We start from the raw sequence: 22,500 nt of genomic DNA, 5'->3' as shown, positions 1-22,500 counted from the left end.
ACCGAGAGAGATGGAGTGGTATGGCAAGAAAGAGAATAAAGAGAAAGAAAGGGGGTAATGAGAGAAGTGGAGTGCAAAGAGGGGGAGAGAGAGGGGCAGAAAGGGTTTGTGAGACATGCTGCGTTCACACCAAAATACACATTTGTCGTAAATTTGCGTTGTCGCCCAAGTTTTGTCGCACGACAAATCATATTCCGTTGCTGTGCAAGTTTTATCAGGCAAATTTGCTGCGCCACATCTTTTACCTGCCAACGGTGCTTCATGCCAATTCATTCTCAACCATGGCCGAGATAACCACCATTGCATGTCTTTACCTGTTGTTAAAGAGGGAGAGACGTCGGACAACCCGACGCAGTCTATTCATAATATTGTAATGACCACGGAAGAGGCAGTGAATGAAGTATTGATTAGACAGCGATGTATTAGATACCACCGCTAATAACCCGTTGGAACACACAAGACCAGTAAAAACAGCTACGCCGGTAACTACAACAAACCCCGCAAAGCCCAATCCCCACGAGAGCTCCTCCCTCTACGGCCATCCGGAGGCTCACACTGCTTTTGACCGGGATATTATACATAATAGTATATAGTATTATATACTATTATATATCGAATGAATGCTTGGAACTTTGTGAACTCTGGGATAAGCAGTGTTAGGCAAGTTACTTAAAAAAAGTAATTAGTAATAGTTATTAGTAACTTCTACTAAAAAGTAAACACACTGTAAAAAATAAAAAGTTGAGAAAACTCAAAATTGCAAGGCAACTTAATGCAATCAATTTTTTAGTTTTGAGCCCAACAAAATGTCATTTTTCGGTAACCCTTCCTTTTACAGTCCCCTAATTACTAGGTATTTACCCTGTACATACATGGTAAATCATAGTGTATTACTGGGTAATTACCACTGGTAATAAGAAGGTAAATACAGAGGTAGATACCCGGTAAATCATAGTGTATTACTGGGTAATTACCACTGGTAATAAGAAGGTAAATACAGAGGAATTATCTGGTAAATTATAGTGTATTACTGTGTAATTACCACTGGTAATAAGAAGGTAAATTCAGAGGAATTACAGCTGATGTACTAAGTAAAACCTCCACTATTACCCATCAACTCAACTAAGTAGCATGTAGTTGTTGTTTTAGGTTGATAATAACTCCATTGTGTACGTCCTAGGAAATTAGGCAACCAATTCGTAGAAACACCCATTATCCAAGGTTTATGTTGGTAACAGCCCAAATTTAATGATGTACTATCTATAAATTAGCATAGTACTTTCCAATAAAATACTTTTTCTTAGTTATTATTCATAGCTACACCCATTTAGAAAGGGTTTATTCGATTTACCACTATGGAATTACTTACCTGGTAACAACCTCTGCAGGAACAGTTTTCCTCTAGTGTTATGGTACATTTTCTTAAATACTGGGTACAAAGCCGTTTGTTTCGATGGTATTACCAGGTTCTTACCATATAATTTATAATAGATACATTCCATTATCCATGCAGTCAACACAAACTTTTACCATGTACGTTCTGCGACGTTACCAAGTAAAACACGACAATTTACCCAGTAATTAAGCTGAAACTGTACTGTAAAAGGAAGCCTTGTTAGTTTCCATGGTATTACCAGGTTCTTACCATATAATTTGTAATACATTATTCCCTTTTCTATGCAGTCAACACAAACTTGTACCATGTACGTTCTGCGACGTTACCAAGTAAAAAACGACAATTCACCCAGTAATTAAGCTGAAACTGTACTGTAAAAGGAAGCCTCATTTGTTTCCATGGTATAACCAGGTTCTTACCATATAATTTGTAATACATTATTCCCTTTTCCATGCAGTCAACACAAACTTGTACCATGTACGTTCTGCGACGTTACCAAGTAAAGAACGACAATTCACCCAGTAATTAAGCTGAAACTGTACTGTAAAAGGAAGCCTCGTTTGTTTCCATGGTATAACCAGGTTCTTACCATATAATTTGTAATACATTATTCCCTTTTCCATGCAGTCAACACAAACTTGTACCATGTACGTTCTACAACGTTACCAAGTAAAACACGACAATTTACCCAGTAATTAAGCTGAAACTGTACTGTAAAAGGATGCCTCGTTTGTTTCCATGGTATTACCAGGTTCTTACCATATAATTTGTAATACATTATTCCCTTTTCCATGCAGTCAACACAAACTTGTACCATGTATGTTCTGCGACGTTACCATGTAAAACACAACAATTTACCCAGTAATTAAGCTGAAACTGTACTGTAAAAGGAAGCCTCGTTTGTTTCCATGGTATTACCAGGTTCTTACCATATAATTTGTAATACATTATTCCCTTTTCCATGCAGTCAACACAAACTTGTACCATGTACGTTCTGCGACGTTACCAATTTACCCAGTAAGTAAGCTGAAACTGTACTGTAAAAGAAAGCCTTGTTTGTTTCCATGGTATTACAAAGGAAGCCTTGTTTGTTTCCATGGTATTACCAGGTTCTTACCATATAATTTGTAATACACTATTCCCTTTTCCATGCAGTCAACACAAACTTGTACCATGTACGTTCTGCAACGTTACCAAGTAAAACACGACAATTTACCCAGTAATTAAGCTGAAACTGTACTGTAAAAGAAAGCCTTGTTTGTTTCCATGGTATTACCAGGTTCTTACCATATAATTTGTAATACTTTATTCCCTTTTCCATGCAGTCAACACAAACTTGTTCCATGTATGTTCTGCGACGTTACCAAGTAAAACACGACAATTTACCCAGTAAGTAAGCTGAAACTGTACTGTAAAAGAAAGCCTCGTTTGTTTCCATGGTATTACCAGGTTCTTACCATATAATTTGTAATACATTATTCCCTTTTCCATGCAGTCAACACAAACTTGTACCATGTACGTTCTGCGACGTTACCAAGTAAAACACGACAATTTACCCAGTAATTAAGCTGAAACTGTACTGTAAAAGGAAGCCTCGTTTGTTTCCATGGTATATTCCAGGCTCTTACCATATAAGTTGTAACTGGTTATTCCCTTTTCCATGCAATCAACACAAACCATATATGTTCTGCAACATCGTTCACCAGTAGTTAAGCACTTTAATTGTTGTTATAAAACCCCAAACCACTGTTGATGAAAGGCATATTAAAATTCAATAAAATCAAAGGCTTATCTTTCAAATAATGCATATCTCACAAACAGGCACTGAACACTGAAAAAATCGTACAAAAAAAAGAGCCGTCCACATCAACTCAATTTAAATGTGACTGATGGTGTTTTGATAAAACACATGACAGTGTTATGGCAAGTGACCACAAGGAAGACTGCTTCAACCTCTACAATTTGAATAAGTGGTGAATGCCATGCAGCAATCTGCCTATGGGAGCATCTTTGTGGTCATTCGCAAACCAATGAGTCCACTCGATGAATGAGAGATGACTCTTTAGTGTCTTCTCTGTGAGGTATCCCTGCAGTCTCCACATCTATGGAGGTAGATTTGTGTCTTTATTATGCAATCAAAAATAATAGGTTTGAGAGCAAAACTTTCCACACTGCAATCAAAAAATAGATTTGAGAGCAAAACTGGAACCGTCACCTTATCGTGGTGGAGAGGTTTGCGTGTCCCTGTGAACCTGAGGGCTGTGTTGTCTGGAGCCTTGTGCTCCTGGTAGGGTCTCTCATGGCAGAGTGGTCTCAGGCGAGGGGCCAGACTAAGAATGGTTCAAAAATCCTCAATGAATATCGAAAAAAGAGGAGATGTGACCCGGCCCGGAGGAAGCCCGGGGCCCCCGTCTGGAGCTAGGCCCAGACGGAGGGCTCGATGGCGAGCGCCTGGTGGCCGGGTTTGCCACGGAGCCCGGTCGGGCACAGCCCGAACAAACTACGTGGCACCCCCCCTCTCTTCATCTCATGGGCCCACCACCTGTGGGAAGACCCGTTGGGGTCGGGTGCGCAGCCACATGGGTGGCAGCGAAGGTCAGGGGTCTCGACGGACCAGACCCGGGCGGCAGAAGCTAGCTCTGGGGACGTGGAACGTCACCTCGCTGTGGGGAAAGGAACCGGAGCTTGTGAGGGAGGTGGAGCGCTATCAGTTAGATCTGGTGGGGCTTACCTCCACGCACAGTCTCAGCTCTGGTACCGTACTCCTGGATAAGGGTTGGACTCTATTCTTCTCCGGAGTTGCCAAGGGCGTGAGGCGCCGGGCGGGTGTGGGGATACTCATAAATCCCCGGCTGAGCGCCGCGGTGTTGGAGTTTACCCCGGTAGACGAGAGGGTCGCCTCCCTGCGCCTAAGGGTTGTAGGGGGGAAAACTCTGACTGTTGTTTGTGCGTATGCACCAAACAGCAGTTCAGAGTACTCGGCCTTCTTGGAGACCCTGAATGGAGTCCTGTATGGGGCTCCAGTAGGGGACTCCGTAGTTCTGCTGGGTGACTTCAACGCCCACGTGGGCAACGATGGAGACACCTGGAGAGGCGTGGTGGGGAGGAACGGCCTCCCTGATCTAAACCCGAACGGTCGTTTGTTATTGGACTTCTGTGCTAGTCATGGATTATCCATAACAAACACCATGTTCGAACATAAGGGTGCTCATAAGTGTACCTGGTACCAGAGTACCCTAGGCCGAAGATCAATGATCGATTTTGTGATCGTGTCATCTGATCTGAGGCCGCATGTTTTGGACACTCGGGTAAAGAGAGGGGCGGAACTGTCAACCGACCACCATCTGGTTGTGAGTTGGATCAGGGAATGGGGGAAATTTCCGGATAGACCTGGTAAGCCCAAACGCGTAGTGCGGGTGAACTGGGAACGTCTGGAGGAGGCCCCCGTCCTAGGTATCTTCAACTCACACCTCCGGCGGAGTTTTTCTAGCATTCCTGTGGAGGTTGGGGACATTGAGCCGGAGTGGGCTGTGTTCAAAGCCTCCATTGCTGAAGCTGCGGTGGCTAGCTGTGGCCTCAGGGTCTTAGGCTCCTCAAGGGGCGGTAACCCTCGGACACCGTGGTGGACACCGGTGGTCAGGGAAGCCGTCCGATTGAAGAAGGAGGCCTTCCGGGATATGATATCCTGGAGGACTCCTGACTCGGTTGCAGGGTACCGACAGGCCCGAAGGGCTGCAGCTGCTGCCGTGTCGGAGGCTAAACAGCGGGTGTGGGAGAAAGTTCGGAGAGGCCATGGAGAAGGACTTTCGGTCGGCACCAAAGTGTTTCTGGAAGACTATCCGGCACCTCAGGAGGGGGAAACGGGGAACCGTCCAAGCTGTGTACAGTAAGGAGGGGACTCTGTTGACCTCAACTGAGGAGGTCGTCGGACGTTGGAAGGAACACTTTGAGGAACTCCTGAACCCGAATAACACGCCCTCTATGTTGGAGGCAGAACTCGAGGTTGATGGTGTTTCGTCGTCAATTTCCCTGGTGGAGGTCACTGAGGTAGTCAAACATCTCCGCAGTGGCAAAGCCCCAGGGATTGATGAGATCCAGCCAGAAATGCTAAAGGCTCTGGGTGTTGAGGGGCTGTCATGGTTGACACGCCTATTCAACATCGCGTGGGAGTCGGGTACAGTGCCAAAGGAGTGGCAAACCGGGGTGGTGGTTCCCCTGTTCAAAAAGGGGGACCAGAGAGTGTGTGCCAATTACCGGGGTATCACACTTCTCAGCCTCCCTGGTAAAGTCTACTCCAAGGTACTGGAAAGGAGGGTTCGGCCGGTCGTCGAACCTCAGATTGAAGAGGAACAATGCGGTTTTCGCCCCGGACGTGGAACTACGGACCAGCTCTTCACTCTCGCAAGGATCCTGGAGGGGGCCTGGGAGTATGCCCATCCGGTCTACATGTGTTTTGTGGATCTGGAGAAGGCGTATGACCGGGTCCCCCGGGAGAAACTGTGGGAGGTGCTGCGGGAGTATGGGGTAAAGGGGTCTATCCTCAGGGCCATCCAATCCCTGTACTCCCAAAGCGAGAGCTGTGTTCGCGTCCTCGGCAGCCAGTCAGTTTCGTTCTCGGTGGGTGCTGGGCTCCGCCAGGGCTGCGCCTTGTCACCAATCCTGTTTGTGATATACATGGACAGGATATCGAGGCGTAGTCGTGGTGGGGAGGGGTTGCAGTTCGGTGGTCTGAGGATCTCGTCACTGCTTTTTGCGGATGATGTGGTCCTCATGGGATCATCGGCCTGTGACCTTCAGCACTCACTGGATCGGCTGGCGGCCGAGTGTGAAGCGGCTGGGATGAGGATCAGCACCGCTAAATCTGAGGCCATGACTCTTAGCAGGAAACCGATGGATTGCTTACTCCGGGTAGGAAATGAGTCCTTAGCCCAAGTGAAGGAGTTCAAGTACCTCGGGGTCTTGTTCGCGAGTGAGGGTACTATGGAACGTGAGATTGGCCGGAGAATCGGAGCAGCGGGGGCGGTATTGCGTTCGCTTTACCGCACCGTTGTGACGAAAAGAGAGCTGAGCCGCAAGGCAAAGCTCTCGATCTACCGGTCGATCTTCGTTCCTATCCTCACCTATGGTCATGAGGGCTGGGTGATGACCGAAAGGACGAGATCGCGGGTACAAGCGGCCGAGATGAGTTTTCTCAGAAGGGTGGTTGGCGTCTCCCTTAGGGATAGGGTGAGAAGCTCAGCCATCCGTGAGGAACTCGGATTAGAGCCGCTGCTCCTTTACTTAGAAAGGAGTCAGCTGAGGTGGTTCGGGCATCTGGTAAGGATGCCCACTGGGCGCCTTCCTTGGGAGGTGTTTCAGGCACGTCCAGTGGGGAGGAGACCTCGGGGAAGACCCAGGACTAGGTGGAGAGATTATATCTCAACACTGGCCTGGGAACGCCTCGGGATCCCCCCGTCAGAGTTGGTCAATGTGGCCCGGGAAAGGGAAGTCTGGGGCCCCCTGCTTGAGCTGCTCCCCCCGCGACCCGACCCCGGATAAGCGGAAGAAAATGAGATGAGATGAGATGAGACTATCGACACTGCAATCAAAAAATGTTTTATTGCAAGATAAATTAATGTGATAAAGAAAATATTAATGGGAATCCAAAAGTTTTGTTTGCAAACCCAAAAGTTTTGTTTGCAAATCCAAAAGTTTTGTTTGCGAATCCAAAAGTTTTGTTTGCGAATCAAAAAGCTTTGTTTGCGAATCCTAAAGTTTAGCTTGCGAATCCAAAAGCTTTGCTTGCTGTTGAGCTGAATCTCGTGGGCGGGACCTACACCGAAAGATGTAAGACACGTCTCTATTGGCCAGTCTCGATCGGAGTGACAGCTTGGCAACATCCGAAAAGCCGCTGCCCCCCGACCGCCTCCAGAAGCAGATTGTCGGCCTGACGGACAGGGTGTTCGTTTGTGCCTCTCAATCCGCGGCGGCAGTCAACAACATCGCCCTGCTCTCCTCTGCCATGGTCTCCTTGTCGGCTGACAGGGAGGCCTACGGGATTTTCAGGGCGCGCAAGCGCGCGCACTGGACAAGCCCATAAGGCGAAGCCTAGACGGCCTAGCCTACATGAAATAGAACTCCCTCTCTCGTTACTAACTGTGGATGTTGCCAAGCTGTCACTCCGATCGAGACTGGCCAATAGAGACGTGTCTTACATCTTTCGGCGTAGGTCCCGCCCACGAGATTCAGCTCAACAGCAAGCAAAGCTTTTGGATTCGCAAGCAAAACTTTAGGATTCGCAAGCAAAGCTTTTTGATTCGCCAACAAAACTTTTGGATTCGCAAACAAAACTTTTGGATTTGCAAACAAAACTTTTGGGTTTGCAAACAAAACTTTTGGATTCCCATTAATATTTTTTTTATCACATTAATTTATCTTGCAATAAAACATTTTTTGATTGCAGTGTCGATAGTTTTGCTCTCAAATCTATTTTTTGATTGCAGTGTGGAAAGTTTTGCTCTCAAACCTATTTTTTGATTGCAGTGTGGAAAGTTTTGCTCTCAAACCTATTATTTTTGATTGCATAATAAAGACACAAATCTACCTCCATACACATCTGGGATTTATAGGCAGACCAAGACCTGACCAGGTACCTCCAAATCTCCCCTTCCCTACTGTAACAAATAATCAGAAGACAAGAAAATAAACATTAGGACTGTCAATTAATGAACATTTCTAGAACATGTAGAACTCAAAGATTATTTTGTTTATCAGTTAAGAAAGGATGCTGGTCCTCTGGCCATTGTGTTTGGTCGTTTTGAAAAGAGAAAAAGGCATAGCCATAAATACAGTTAATAGGACGGGAGGGGACAGGCTGTAAGCTCCGGTTAGCACTTTAACATCGAGCTAGCGGAGCTTCTGTCATTCAAATAACTCGGACGTGTTGTTTAAAACCTATAACACCCAATTTATTAAAATATCCGGATTTAATCGGGCTCTCTCCCATAAGTACAGTTAATAGGACGGGAAGAGACAGGCTCTGTTAGCCCCGGTTAGCGCGATGCTAAAGAGCAGCTCTACCGGAGAATGCCCCCTTCAACAGGTTCAAGTTAGCCTCCGGTTTGATATTCGCCGGATATTCGGTTTACCACCCAATCGGATTTTACTTGGTAACGTCGCAGAACATACATGGAACAAGTTTGTGTTGACTGCATGGAAAAGGGAATAATGTATTACAAATGATATGGTAAGAACCTGGTAATACCATGGAAACAAATTAGGCTTTCTTTTACAGTACAGTTTCAGCTTACTTACTGGGTAAATTGTCGTGTTTTACTTGGTAACGTCGCAGAACATACATGGAACAAGTTTGTGTTGACTGCATGGAAAAGGGAATAAAGTATTACAAATTATATGGTAAGAACCTGGTAATACCATGGAAACAAACGAGGCTTCCTTTTACAGTACAGTTTCAGCTTAATTACTGGGTAAATTGTCGTGTTTTACTTGGTAACGTTGCAGAACGTACATGGTACAAGTTTGTGTTGACTGCATGGAAAAGGGAATAATGTATTACAAATTATATGGTAAGAACCTGGTAATACCATGGAAACAAACAAGGCTTCCTTTTACAGTACACTTTCAGTTTAATTACTGGGTAAATTGTCATGTTTTACTTGGTAACGTCGCAGAACGTACATGGTACAAGTTTGTGTTGACTGCATGGATAATGGAATGTATCTATTATAAATTATATGGTAAGAACCTGGTAATACCATGGAAACAAACGGCTTTGTACCCAGTATTTAAGAAGATGTACCATAACACTAGAGGAAAACTGTTCCTGCAGAGGTTGTTACCAGGTAAGTAATTCCATAGTGGTAAATCGAATAAACCCTTTCTAAATGGGTGTAGCTATGAATAATAACTAAGAAAAAGTATTTATAGTAACCTTGGATAATGGGTGTTTCTACGAATTGGTTGCCTAATTTCCTAGGACGTACACAATGGAGTTATTATCAACCTAAAACAACAACTACATGCTACTTAGTTGAGTTGATGGGTAATAGTGGAGGTTTTACTTAGTACATCAGCTGTAATTCCTCTGAATTTACCTTCTCATTACCAGTGGTAATTACACAGTAATACACTATAATTTACCGGATAATTCCTCTGTATTTACCTTCTTATTACCAGTGGTAATTACCCAGTAATACACTATGATTTACCATGTATTTACCGGGTAACTACCTCTGTATTTACCTTCTTATTACCAGTGGTAATTACCCAGTAATACACTATGATTTACCATGTATGTACCGGGTAAATACCTAGTAATTAGGGGACTGTAAAAGGAAGGGTTACCCATTTTTCTTCTTTAGACAAAGAGTAGAGTTAGAGTATACATAGAGTTATACCAACTAAGATTTTATATTTTACAAAACTCAAAAAAGTAAGTAATGGGTTGTTAACTTAATATTTCAAATTAAGGTTAATATTATTTAAAAAAATAACATTTCAAAGAATGCAAAACTAGTTTTAAGTTCACTTTATTAAAATTAATAATTGGAAACTTCCATTTTACATTTCTGAATGCCAGACAGCAATAGAACAAGCAACATATAGCTAGTTCAGCAGCAGAGAATCGCTTTCTAAATGCAGCAAACCAAAGTGCAGAACAAGTTCGACATTATGGTCGAACTTGTTCTGCACGATACGGGAGCCCAGGTTAAACGGTGACGCAACTCTCGTGCCTTATACACCGCACAATCCCGAGAGCTGCCTTTATTTAACACACACCCACAACACACAGCGCACCACACACCCAACCAACGGACATGCAAGTCTCGGTAACGGTGGCGGCAACACTACACACAATAAACAACACACAAACAATAAGGACCCCAAACCCGTTAACCCCACTTAACCTAACAGAAACAAATTGACAAAAGGCAATAAACCCCTTTTTCCCAACAGGCATCACGAATACTCAGACTCCCCGGGTGGTAGGAGTCGCCACAATATTTACGACCTGAAAATTCCGTGTCTTGCTAACAAAGATACTACACTGAGCCCAACTCAAGACCCAAAACTCAACATTGTTGGTTGGACTAAATTGCATTGCACAGTTGACATGAATACTTAATGTTTTATATTCATTTTACTCAGAAATCATAATGAGTTTTATCAATTTTAAGTTTTCGTTTTTACAGTGCAGTAACCAATACCATACATTGCATGGAACCCCCCGCTCCATGGACTTCAGTCCGTGGGTCTGATAGGAGGGATCAACTCTGCATAGTCAGAGCCTGTTAGGGCATGTCCACTGCGTTCACAGTGTCCTCTAGGTCACTGTCCTTTGAGCAATCCTACAAAATGGGAACACCATCAGGGTCAAGAAATATAAATTACATCTGAGTGGTATCAACAAGTCTTACAAGAAAAGTGACTCTTCTGAGTGATTGTTGGTTGCATCTCTGTTGTAAACAGCTTGATGGTGTAAATAAGGTACTGATGTTGAGTGAATATTTTGTGGTCTTAGAAGGCATGTATTTACATCACTCACTACTCAGCAATTGGTTGATATTGAATTGATAATTGAATTGTTCATTCAGAATTCCCCAGGGGGCTGGGTCGACCTCCACGTATCCCTTGTACTTGGCAGGTGGGTGTTGATTGCAGAGACGACCCACAACACAGGCATTGAACACTGTTCCATATCTCCCTAGACTATCTCCTTTGAGAAGCCACTGCAACATGAAACGGTACGCAGACAGTTGTCTGAAAGAAAATAATAATCAGTTTAGATGCCTGCCATGGTACTGAAACCCACCAGGGAGACCAGGTCTGACAACCCGTCTGTCATCCGTCTGTTTGACTGAAAAGAAGGTCTCCAGCCCAAATCAGGGCAGTATGGAGTTGAACCTGAATGGGTGACCTTCCATCCTATCTGAATGGATAACAACGATTGCATCAGGTTTCATTTCAGAAGAAACTCAAATGTCACTTGGCGTTGTCCAACACAACCGTTTTTTGTATTTGCGTGCTCTTTGACAGCCTTCAGGTCTCGGTCATTGTCTCCGGTAACAGCCGCAGACACCTCCTTTATCTGCTGCTGTCTACACTGTCAAATATCCTCTTCAGAGTTTTTAGGGCTCAGATAACTATCCATCATTTGTTCATAGTTATAGTTGTTAATTTGATCCCCTTCAGATTCGCTGTTGGCAGACATTGTAATCTTAGGCAGCCCTTCTCTTCCCCAAACAACAAGAACCTCCCAGAGCCCAACTCAAAGCTGATAAATGAGATTTTTGTGAAGGAGTAGGATTTGCCAGAGAAGCGCTACTAGTCTTTTGAAAACCCGGAAGTCGGTGGTAATAACCATTCTCCGGGACATCCCAGGGAATGAGACCTTGGGATTTAGACATATCTCGTTAATTAGGAAAACAGAGCAGAAATGATTTTCTCTTATATTTATTTCTACTTCATTCTGCACTAAATAGTCCTGCCTTCTGACAGCAACTTAATATTTGAAGGCATGCATTTTAAATTACCTTGTTTTTTGGTTAATCTTTCAATAGTTAACAATCTTGCCTTGGGCCAATGTCTAACTTATATACATACTCATGGTCTGGCACCAAATTACAGCATTAACATTTCATAACTGAAATCAATACAACATTGATTTCTTGAGTTACTGCACCGTGCTTGATTATTGACACATTTCGTCATAGAGTTGTGTTTGTTCCTTGGAAGATGGAGATTGTGTGGAATAGTGATACTTGCAGAATTGTAAATTCCACAAAAAAAAAAATTGAATAAAGAAACTAGTTCATGGTGACAAACACTGCAATGTTAGTTATGTGAGTGATGACCAAGAGTTTGTAATGTAAAGTTTTGTTGTGGCAGATAATGGTTGCATTTAAGGTTGAAGTAGTACTCGGGTATAGTACGAAGATGTGTATCTAACTCCCAATCTCATCATTTTGCAATTATCAAAATAAAAACTTAATTTATCAAACAACATTCATTGAGGAGGCAGGTTCTATTTGTTGGTGCTAAATATATTTTGCCACTCCACTGGCTTGCTACTGACCTGACCTGCTGCCAATGTATTTAAGTATTAATTGTGTTCAGTTGTCCTATTTCCCTCGCTCCAGAAGCCGCAGTAAACATGGTCATATGGTCTGTTATGATTCCTACTCTGCTAAAACTGTGGTCTGCCCTCCTTCCTCAGGATGAAAAGAACCAGGTCCTGATGACCAACTCCTGGCTCCAGCTGGTGAGTGATGCTCATCTTGACATAAAGGTGGAGGGTGTGTGCTACAGATATGTGGCGCTAATAAGGCAACATAATGAACTACCTGATGTCCTCGTGACTTATACAACGGGGTATGTAGGTAACTTTGTGATGTTGTCCAATCAGCACTGGACAGACGCCTACCTGACCTGGAACCCGGACAACTATCCAGGCGTTCAGAACCTGCGCTTCCCCTCGGACCAGATCTGGACCCCTGATATCCTGCTCTACAACAGGTCAGAGTCTGACCCCCCCCCCCCATATCCTGCTCTACAACAGGTCAGAGTCTGACCCCCCCCCATATCCTGCTCTACAACAGGTCAGATTCTACCCCCCCCCCCCCCTGTCTTACTCTACAACAGGTCAGAGTCTGACCCCCCACCCCCGATTTCCCCTGATACACTCGTTGAGCGCTGAGGTAGGAGGAGCTTGCTGCTCATCGCACTGTTCATGGATATGATTGGTCTGAGTCAGAGGTCACGATGCCGAGGGATACGTGGGCGGGGCCCTCTCTGATTGGTAGGTTGTCGTTTTCAGATGTTCACCACTGGCGCACGGGACAAGCCCAGAGGGCGAGTCCTAGACGGTGTAGCCTGCAGTCATAGAACTAGAGTTATAAAAGCATAACTATCGTTATGTTATTAAGGGTTATTAAGGTATCAAGGAGTAATTTGGCAACATAAAATGATGTAAGTACAAACTACATAAACAGCTATAGTGGGGGAGAAGGGGTTATCCGACCACACCCCTGAATACCCCTGAATGTCTTTACATAACGAGTAGCTGACTTTGACATGTATATTTATATACTGTTTATATACTATTTATATATTATTTATATTCATACTGTTGATATTTCAGCAGGTGTGTAGATTCCTCCCTCTGTGATATGATTAGTTGAAAACTGAACCTGCCTGTTTGTTTAATGCTTTTGCAATATCCATGATTGTGTCTGTCTTCAGCAGCTAGAGCAGCCATAAAAGAGAAAGGAATGGGGAAAACACAATGAACATTTGATATATAATAGATGATAGGAGTGAGCAAACAAACAACATCTTGGGATTGGATAAAAGCATGAGGAACTACGTGTCTGATGCACGGTAATGGATGTAATCAGAATCAAAGACAGGATCAACCCACTCCAACAGTGCTAGATGTTATACTAATACAATACCTTTTGCAAATTTCTATAGACTTAATGTTATGTAGCATTTGTGTCCATCAGAGGAGTGATATTATTACCATATTACAACACGTAACCTAGGATATCAATTTCAGGTTTGAGCACAAAAATTACATTATGAGCAACCGTGATGCAATGAAAAATAGCACAAATCTTTGTTTTTCAGTGCCAAGGCCTTATCTGTAAGCAAAATTTCCAGGGCCCAGTTTAGTGTGGTGTTTCTTGGGAAGTGAGGCAGGTCAAGCTGATTTCCTGAATTTCTCGGCTGTCATTTACAAAGGACCATCTCATCTTACCTCTCATCTCATCCACTCCTGCATTTAAAATTCAACCTCACTCAACACTCATTGACTTTCTCAAGTCAATTAGGAATGTAGGTCATTGGTCTCTCATCTGCACCCCATGCGCACACGCGCACAGGGGTATTATCATTATCCAACATTTAAAAGCTCTCTTTTTAGACCTGAGAGGATTACCTTCTTATCTTTATTTGATCACATTATGCGACCTACTCTCCCTTTCGCCCTTAATTTCTACTTTATATATCATATCTTTTAGTCATTCATCTATTTACCAAACCTTCGTCATCCTGGTCTTTATTGTCTGTTTTTAATCTTCCTCATTGTCTGCCTTGTCTCCACTGGATCATGTTCGCTGCACACGCAAACACATTTGGAAAGAGAAAAGCCGATTCAACCCCTGCTATTAAGACTAGTCTATGTGAGCTGATGGGACGCACACAGTGTAAAACCCCTGGGTGTCAGTCTGGATCATGACAGGTAGGCTAGAGGCATGGAGGACATCTAATTGTTTAAATGCTAAAGCTACCGCTAAGCTCTGTTCTGCTCCCCCTGAACAACACCAGAGGCTCCCCTTTATAGCCACAAGGTTCGGAGAATTCCTGGTGGCCAGATGAAACCTTACAGTCTTCTTCTATTACTCGCTTTGGCACCGCCCACAGACCCAGGTTAGCCCCAGAGAAGGGTATCCCCTTGTGCCCCCACAGACTTAACACCTTTTCCCATACATTAACTCTGAGCATGAGCCACTACACACTGTTACACAGCAGGCCGTGAGTGTGCAGTTAATCACACACGAGGGTAGAGGGGCAAAAGGCGGAACAGAACCCTGCTGTAAAACAATCCATTCAGAAGCCCTTGTATGAATGAAGTCACATACAACTTTTAGTTAATATTCCCAGAAATACAGGTACAAGGTTAGAGATGGTTACTACCTAACATCAGAATGTTTTGTGTGGCTTCACATGGCTTTGTTTTCCAAGCACATGACAGGTGGCCTAGATCCACATTATTATAAATGTATTCATCATCCTATTCTGGACTCAAACACAGGTTTGTTTAAATTGTGCCCCAATACTGCTTCACAAAGCAGTTCACATTATGGGCCCTATTTTAACTGAGATGAGAGATGAGATGAGATGAAACGCAAGTGAGATGCGCCAAGCGCAAGTAGCTTTGTGGGCGGTTCTATGGCGATGTCGCTAGTTTATCTGCCGAAAAATGAGTCTTGCGCCCGGTGCGTAACTAAAAAGGGTTGGTCTGAAGTAGCCTAATTACCCGTAGGTGTGGTTTGGGCGTAACGTGCAATAAATCAATGAGAGTGCCAGCTCCCATCCCCTTTAAGAGCCATGAGCGCATCTGAATCTGACGAGTTGATAATTTGACAACGCGCCTGCAGTCACCGATGAGACGGATGCACATGAATTCCAAATTTCAAATGACTCAGTTTATGGCCAAATAATATGGCCTAATCCACACATGGAATAAGGTTTTCTTCCACAACTTCAGAAATATTCCTCAAATAAATTTCGGCAAAGAAAACTTAAATGATATAACATGACATGCGGTAACTGTGGTTCTATTTCATGTAGGCTACGCCGTCTAGGCTTCGCCTTATGGGCTTGTCCCATGCGCGCCCCTGCGCGCGCTGAAAATTCAAACTATGCACCTATCAGCGTGGGCACCGCCCACATTTCCCACGGTATTGTGTCTATATAACGCGGTGTATACCGTCGCTCATCCTCCCTTTTCTTTCAGCACTTGTGCTTATCAGCGAGAAATTGAGAACTACTATTAAGAAGATGAGAACTTCAACACGGATCTCCCAAGCCGATGGCAGCGGCTCGGGCGAGGCCGCGGACAAACGGCCCTTTTCAGGGCCACCTGAGAGCGCTCCTAGAGCTAGGTCCTTTTCAGGACTCCTATGCGCCTCCTGTCCCGCCTCCCTGGCACCGGGTGACGGGCACTTGGCGTGCTTTTGGTGCCTCGGCGCCGACCACGCCGCGGCTGCTATGGCGGCCCCCGTCTCCTGTGTCGCCTGCCGGGAGCTGCCTGAAGAGGGGATCCTCTCCAGGCATCTCTTCTTTTCCCCTGCGGTGGAAATGGCTGACGCCATCGACCTGTTCGGACCTGACGTCGACGATGGCATCATCGACGCCTCCCTGGACGACGTCTTCGGCGACTCGGCGTCCGGTTTTTCCCGCTCTCGGGTTACAACCGCCACCGTCATACAACACTAGGGTCCGCGCCAGATGACCGATCTCTTCCGGGAGATCATGGGTGAGGCGGCGGCCATCGAAGGGATTCCCGCCCCGCCTCTCGCCCCCATATCTATATATATATTTCCCGACGGGTTACCCAGTGCCCCTTGTTCCCGCCTTTGCAGCACTTGTTTATTGCTGCCGGTGAGGACCCTTCGACCCTGAAGGCTCCGGTAAGATCCTACACGGATTTCACCAACGTGGAGGGGTGGGCCGATACTCAGGCGAGGGGGATCCCTCGTCTGGAGCCTCCCCTGGCAGCGCTTCTCTGTCCGGGCGCCGGATGGCTCCTTAACGAAAAGCCGCTGCCCCCCGACCGCCTCCAGAAGCAGATTGTCGGCCTAACGGACAGGGTATTCGTTTGTGCCTCTCAATCCGCGGCGGCGGTCAACAACATCGCCCTGCTCTCCTCTGCCATGGTCTCCTTGTCGGCTGACAGGGAGGCCTACACCCGGAGGAAGCCGCGAGATGGCTGGCGGTTTCCCGCTTTTCCAGCGCCATCCTCCAGCTATGCCAGCCGATAGCCGTTTCGGCCGGCCAGCATATGGCGTGGGCTACCATGATTCAAAGGGTCATATGGCTCTCCCACACTGCGGTGCCGGAACGAGAGCGGGCCAGCCTCGTCCAGGGTCCACTAGCGCCGGATGGCCTATTTGGTCCCAGGTTCTCCGAGGTGCTCGCGCACCAGCAGTCAGTCCGTGAGAATCGTTCCCGGTTCGGGACGATTCTCACGGGCTCCTCCCGCCAGCAGGCTGAGAGGAAGCGGGGTCTAGGCCGGTCCCAGCGTTCCATGGGGCCGCCTCCGACTCCAGCCCCGGTGCAGCAGCCGCAGCCGCCGCGCACGGGGAGAGCAGCAGCGCCACGGACCGGGAAGTTCCGGACGCTTGCTCCTACTTTTTCTTTCCCTATTAAAGAAAAGAGCAAAGACCGTTCGGCCGAACGGCAGTACATGGTACCTAAAGAGCGATATTCCCCAGGCCACCTGCGTCCTACGCTTGTGGTGCGCTCCTCCATGTTGCCTCTTTCCCCCTCTCAGCCCGGTGGCTGTAGGGTGGCGGTCGGACGGCGTGTTCACATGGCCTCTGGTTCACCTGCTTCTAAGAAGCGGCGTCCCTTGGAGCCTCGTGGGCGGATCAGAGACTCGTTGCACGAGCCCGTGGATACGGCCGCTTGTACCGGTCTCCTGGTTCCCCACATTATAGGTGAGGAGATGGGTCCGCGCGCTGTGGCTGTGGCTACAGCCTGCGGACAGCACATGCGCACAGGTGCTGCGGCCGGACGGCTCGCTCCCTGTTCAGCGGGCACGAGCGCGACGTCTAGACAGCTCGTTGTTTTTACAACTGCTAGTTGTGGTACGTCTCCTACGCTTGCTGAGCCTCCTCCCTTTCGTGGGAAGCCCCCCTTGGTTCACACGCAGTGTGGAGGCGGTAGGGGCAGAGGAATACGGGTTATTCCTGGACGGTCTTCCTCAGCTGTCGGCTCGCCCTCTCTCCAACCGCTATGCGTGTTGGCAAGAGCGGTGCGTTCTGCCATCGTGGTTGGACACCACGTTGAGATGGGGCCATCCCATACAGTTCAAGCGTCGTCCCCCACCCTTTATGGGGTTGGTGGAGACCACGCTACGGGACCCGGCTGCGAGCACGGCTCTGGCAGCAGAGGTGGCACGTCTCTTGGTAAAGGGGGCCATCACTGTCGTTCCCCCCCACGAGTCTCACCTAGGTTTTTATTCCCGCTACTTCCTGGTTTCCAAGAAGTCAGGGGAAATGAGACCTATTCTGGATCTTCGCGTGTTCAACAGATTCGTTGCCACGAGGAAGTTCAGAATGCTCACGGTCGGAGCATTGTTCCGGTGTGTGAGAGAGGACGATTGGTTCACATCCCTGGATCTCAAGGATGCTTACTTCCACGTCCCTGTTCGGCAGGCGCACAGGAAGTTTCTCCGCTTTGCCTTTATGGGGATGGCGTACGAGTACCAGTGTCTGCAGTTCGGCTATTCCCTGGCTCCGCGCACCTTCTCGAAGTGTGTGGAGACGGCGTTGGAACCGCTCAGACGTCAGGGAAAGAGGATTCTCTTCTACCTAGATGATCTGCTTATTCTGAGCAACTCAGAAGAGACCGCGAGAAGGGACACCATGTTGGTGATAAACCATCTCTCCTTCCTGGGTTTTGACATCAACTGGGAGAAGAGCTCCCCGCTCCCCAGCCGGCAGACAGTCTACTTGGGGCTTTGCCTAGACTCAGCCACCATGACTGTGATGCTTTCGCCTCCTCGGCGAGACGCCATCCTGTCGGCGCTCTCCCGTTTTCACGTTCGCAGAAACGTGACCGCACTGTCCACCATGCGCCTGTTGGGGCTGATGGCAGCTGCCCACCCCGTGGTCCCCCTGGGTCTGCTTTTTATGCGCAGACTCCAGCGGTGGTTTGCTCGCCAACGGTTGGACCCCAGGCGACACAAGCTCAGGGTGCTCCTCGTCCCCAGTTCGGTGTCGCCAGACCTGGAATATTGGAAAGGACCCTCCGCCCTTCTCAAGGGTGTTCCACTGGGCAGGGTGGCGTCCTACGTAGTGGTCTTCACGGACGCCTCGTTGACGGGTTGGGGAGGAACGTGCCTCTCTCACTCGGTCGGAGACGAGTGGCGCACGCCCCCTACAGCACACATAAATGTGTTGGAGCTCGACGCAGTGAGGAAAGTGCTGTTGCATTTCTTTCACCTGGTGCGCGGCCGCCACGTTCTGATCAGGACAGACAGCGTGTCGGCGGCGGCGTACGTCAACAGACAGGGGGGAGTCCGCTCCCCTGCTCTCCACCGAAAGGTGGTCGAGCTCTGGCTTTGGGCTCATCAGTATCTCCGCAGTCTGAGAGCCCTGCATATCGCGGGCGCCCAGAACTTTGGGGCGGACCTCATGTATCGAGGCGGTCCCCGCCGAGACGAGTGGCGGTTACATCCCGACATTGTCAGACTGATCTGGCAGAGGTTCGGGACAGCGCAGGTGGACCTCTTCGCGTCCCGGGAGAACACGCACTGCAGGTGGTGGTTCTCCCTCAGCCCTCGGGATCGTCCCCCGTTGGGGGTAGATGCGTTGGCACACACACCTTGGCCGCGGGCTCTCTTGTATGCGTTTCCCCCGCTCCAGCTGATCCTTCCTCTTCTGGAACGGGTCAGACAGGAGAGACTGTCCCTGATATTATTGGCCCCGGAGAACCGTTCAGCTCTGTGGTTTCCAGAGCTGGCCGCGCTCTCGCGGTCGGCGCCTTGGCCAGTACCATTCAGGCCGGATGCGCTTTCACAGGCCCACGGGACGGTGCACCACCCGCCCGATGTCTCGGGACGGCTGTTGGTTTGGCTCCTGAGAGGTTGATCCTGTAGGGCAAAGGTTTGCCTGAGACGGTTATCAACACTATTCAGAGTGCTCGTGCGCCTTCTACTTCTTCCCTCTATGCGGTGTATTTAATCTAATTGGTGTGAGACGAACCACGCTGTCCCATCTCAATGCGAGGTGGGAAGCGTGCTTTCGTTTCTGCAAAACTTATTGGAAAAAGGTTTGGCCTTCTCCACTATCAAGGTCTATGCGGCAGCCGTTTCGGCTGGCCATGCAGGCTGTGATGGTGGACCGATCTTCAGCCATCCACTGGTCAAGAGATTCTTGCGTGGGGCTAGACGGGTTAGGCCTGTTTCACGCGTGCTTACACCACGCTGGGATCTCCCCACCGTGTTGCGCGGATTGTCCAGGGATCATTTCGAGCCTCTCTCCCAGGCCCCTTTGGATGCCCTGTCATTTAAGACGGCGCTCTTGTTGGCCTTGGTGTCTGTCAGCCCGAGTTGCTTGTTGCTAAACGAGGACAGCTCCTTCGCGTTGCTCAGACCTAATCCTGCGTTCCTCCCGAAGAACATTAATAGTTATTTTCGGTCGAGGGATATTGTGCTTAAGGCTTTTCACCCCCCACCTCATTCTAGTGAGGCGGAGGCGGAGTTGCATCTCCTGTGCCCGGTTCGGGCGTTGGCTATGTACGTGAATCGTTCGGCAGCGTTCCGGTCCACACAACAGTTGTTTGTGTGTTATAGCGACGCTAGCAGGGGCCGCGCTCTCTCTAAGCAGCGGTTTTCTCGCTGGGTATGTGAGGGTGTTTGCCTAGCCTACTCTCGGCAGGGCTTGGCGCCACCGTTGGGCGTTAAAGCTCACTCCACACGGAGCGTGGCCGCTTCAACGGCTCTACTCAAGGGCATTTCGGTGGAAGACATCTGCGCGGCTGCGTCTTGGTCTTCCCCCGGCCCCTTTGTCCGTTTTTACATGTTAGACATGTCCAGGGGCTCACTCTGCAACTCTGTGCTAGAGTCCGGGACCCCTTTTACGGCTTAAGAATATAGACATGTTCTTTAAAGCGGCGGCTGGCGAGTTGGTCTTGATTACCAGTCTCTTACTCTCCCACCTTTTTTCAAATGAAAAACAGGCTAGGGGGTTTTTTATTGGCTTGCCAATTGTCTGGTGGTTTTGTTTACCAGTGAGGCACTCCCGCCGTTTTCTTCAAATAAGAAACGGCCGAGAGAGTCCCATTATTGGAGAGCCGAATTCCGTAGCTCCGCCCCCGGTGGTAGCGGACCTAATGGAAACCGTGTTGCTCTGGTTTTCTTTTCCTTTTCATGGGTTCCATGAAGCACGGAATAGAGCCGGAGTCTTTACAGACTCACTTTTTTCTCCCTTGATCATTGCCTTGCTTGATCTAGGAGGAATTAGTTTTTATAAAGCTGTTGTGTTTTACACTTCCTTGGCTTTTTGAGTCTTAATGTGCTCTGGTGACTTAGGTCATTTTGACTGGGGTCCAGCAGGAGTACATTGATCGGGCTCCGCTCGCAGCTTCACCTTAGCCCATAAGGCGAAGCCTAGACGGCGTAGCCTACATGAAATAGAACGATAGTTATGTTATTATAACTCTAGTTCTATGATTGTAGGCGTAGCCGTCTAGTTTCCCACCTGTTGTACCCTCCAAATGCTGAAAGAAAAGCGTGGAGGATGAGCGACGGTATACACCACGTTATATAGACACGATACCGTGGGAAATGTGGGCGGTGCCCACGCTGATAGGTGCATAGTTTGAATTTTCAGCGCGCGCATGCGCACGCACGGGACAAGACCATAAGGCGAAGCCTAGACGGCTACGCCTACAATCATAGAACTAGAGTAATAATAACATAACTATCGTTCTATTTAATGCGCAATACATTATAAACATAGTTTCTTATCAGTATTGTATGCATTATCGTTATCGACTTGTGTTCCTAATATGCATGTGTCCCCCCGGTAATATACATTGCCATGGACTGTATTATGTGTTGCGTGTTTAGTTTGCGTGTGTTTAAACAGATGGACGCACACACGTGTGCCTTTATTAATTATTTTACACATACACACACGCACGCCCGCATTTATTCATTATTTTTAACACTCACTCGTGGTAAAACAATTTTTTCTCACGATCAATCAATCCTAAAAGTTATGGGCATGTACACGATGTCTGTGTCAAGAAAATATGTGTTTTCTGTACGGTGTTTGCCGATGCATTGATTTAAAAGTACAACTTATTACCTCTGTATCAGCTGTTCTTTCCCAAATAATTTATCAAGAATGTGTGGCTAGGTAGATGAGAGAAACAAAGTGTATGCGCGAGGTGCACAAGCAACATTATGCATGCGCCCTTAAAATAGCATCTGAACAACGCGCAACTGACTTTAAACCAGGTATTTCCTGGTTTGTGGCGCAAGTGGTTTCTGAAACTGCAAAATAGCAGCAGGGAACGTTTGCGGCAGAACACGCCTCCTCCTTTCGCCGAACCGCCTCTTGGGGCGCAAGATCAATCCCTAATTTACCAACGCGTGGCGCAGGAGGGAAAAGAACGCTCTGCGCCAGTTGCAAACTAGCAACGACACATGCGCCAGTTATTAAGTCAATTGCGCCGGATGCAAGATAGGGCCCTCTATGTTAACCAATCACAGATAAGTCAAACCCAGTGGCCAGGTATGCTCTTTAAGCACACAAAGTCGTTGGTCTCATTTGGCGGGGCATCGATCAGACACCTCAAGGGCAGCA

General features: G+C 47.4%; 1 protein-coding gene across 1 annotated transcript in view; it reads left to right on the top strand.

Moving 5' to 3' along the window:
• LOC130390588 (neuronal acetylcholine receptor subunit alpha-7-like) overlaps window positions 1–22,500 on the top strand; it is a 47,026-nt gene that overhangs the window by 12,459 nt on the left and 12,067 nt on the right. Inside the window, exons 3-4 of the mRNA XM_056600631.1 lie at window positions 12,612–12,656; window positions 12,801–12,910. Of these exons, the coding sequence (XP_056456606.1) occupies window positions 12,612–12,656; window positions 12,801–12,910 (155 nt within the window). The remainder of the gene's footprint in view (window positions 1–12,611; window positions 12,657–12,800; window positions 12,911–22,500) is intronic.

The sequence above is a fragment of the Gadus chalcogrammus genome, chromosome 10 (genome assembly GCF_026213295.1).
Source record: "Gadus chalcogrammus isolate NIFS_2021 chromosome 10, NIFS_Gcha_1.0, whole genome shotgun sequence".
Taxonomy (NCBI): Eukaryota; Metazoa; Chordata; class Actinopteri; order Gadiformes; family Gadidae; genus Gadus; species Gadus chalcogrammus.
The sequence above is the reverse complement of the archived record's forward strand: the minus strand, read 5'-3'. Positions and strand labels throughout refer to the sequence as shown.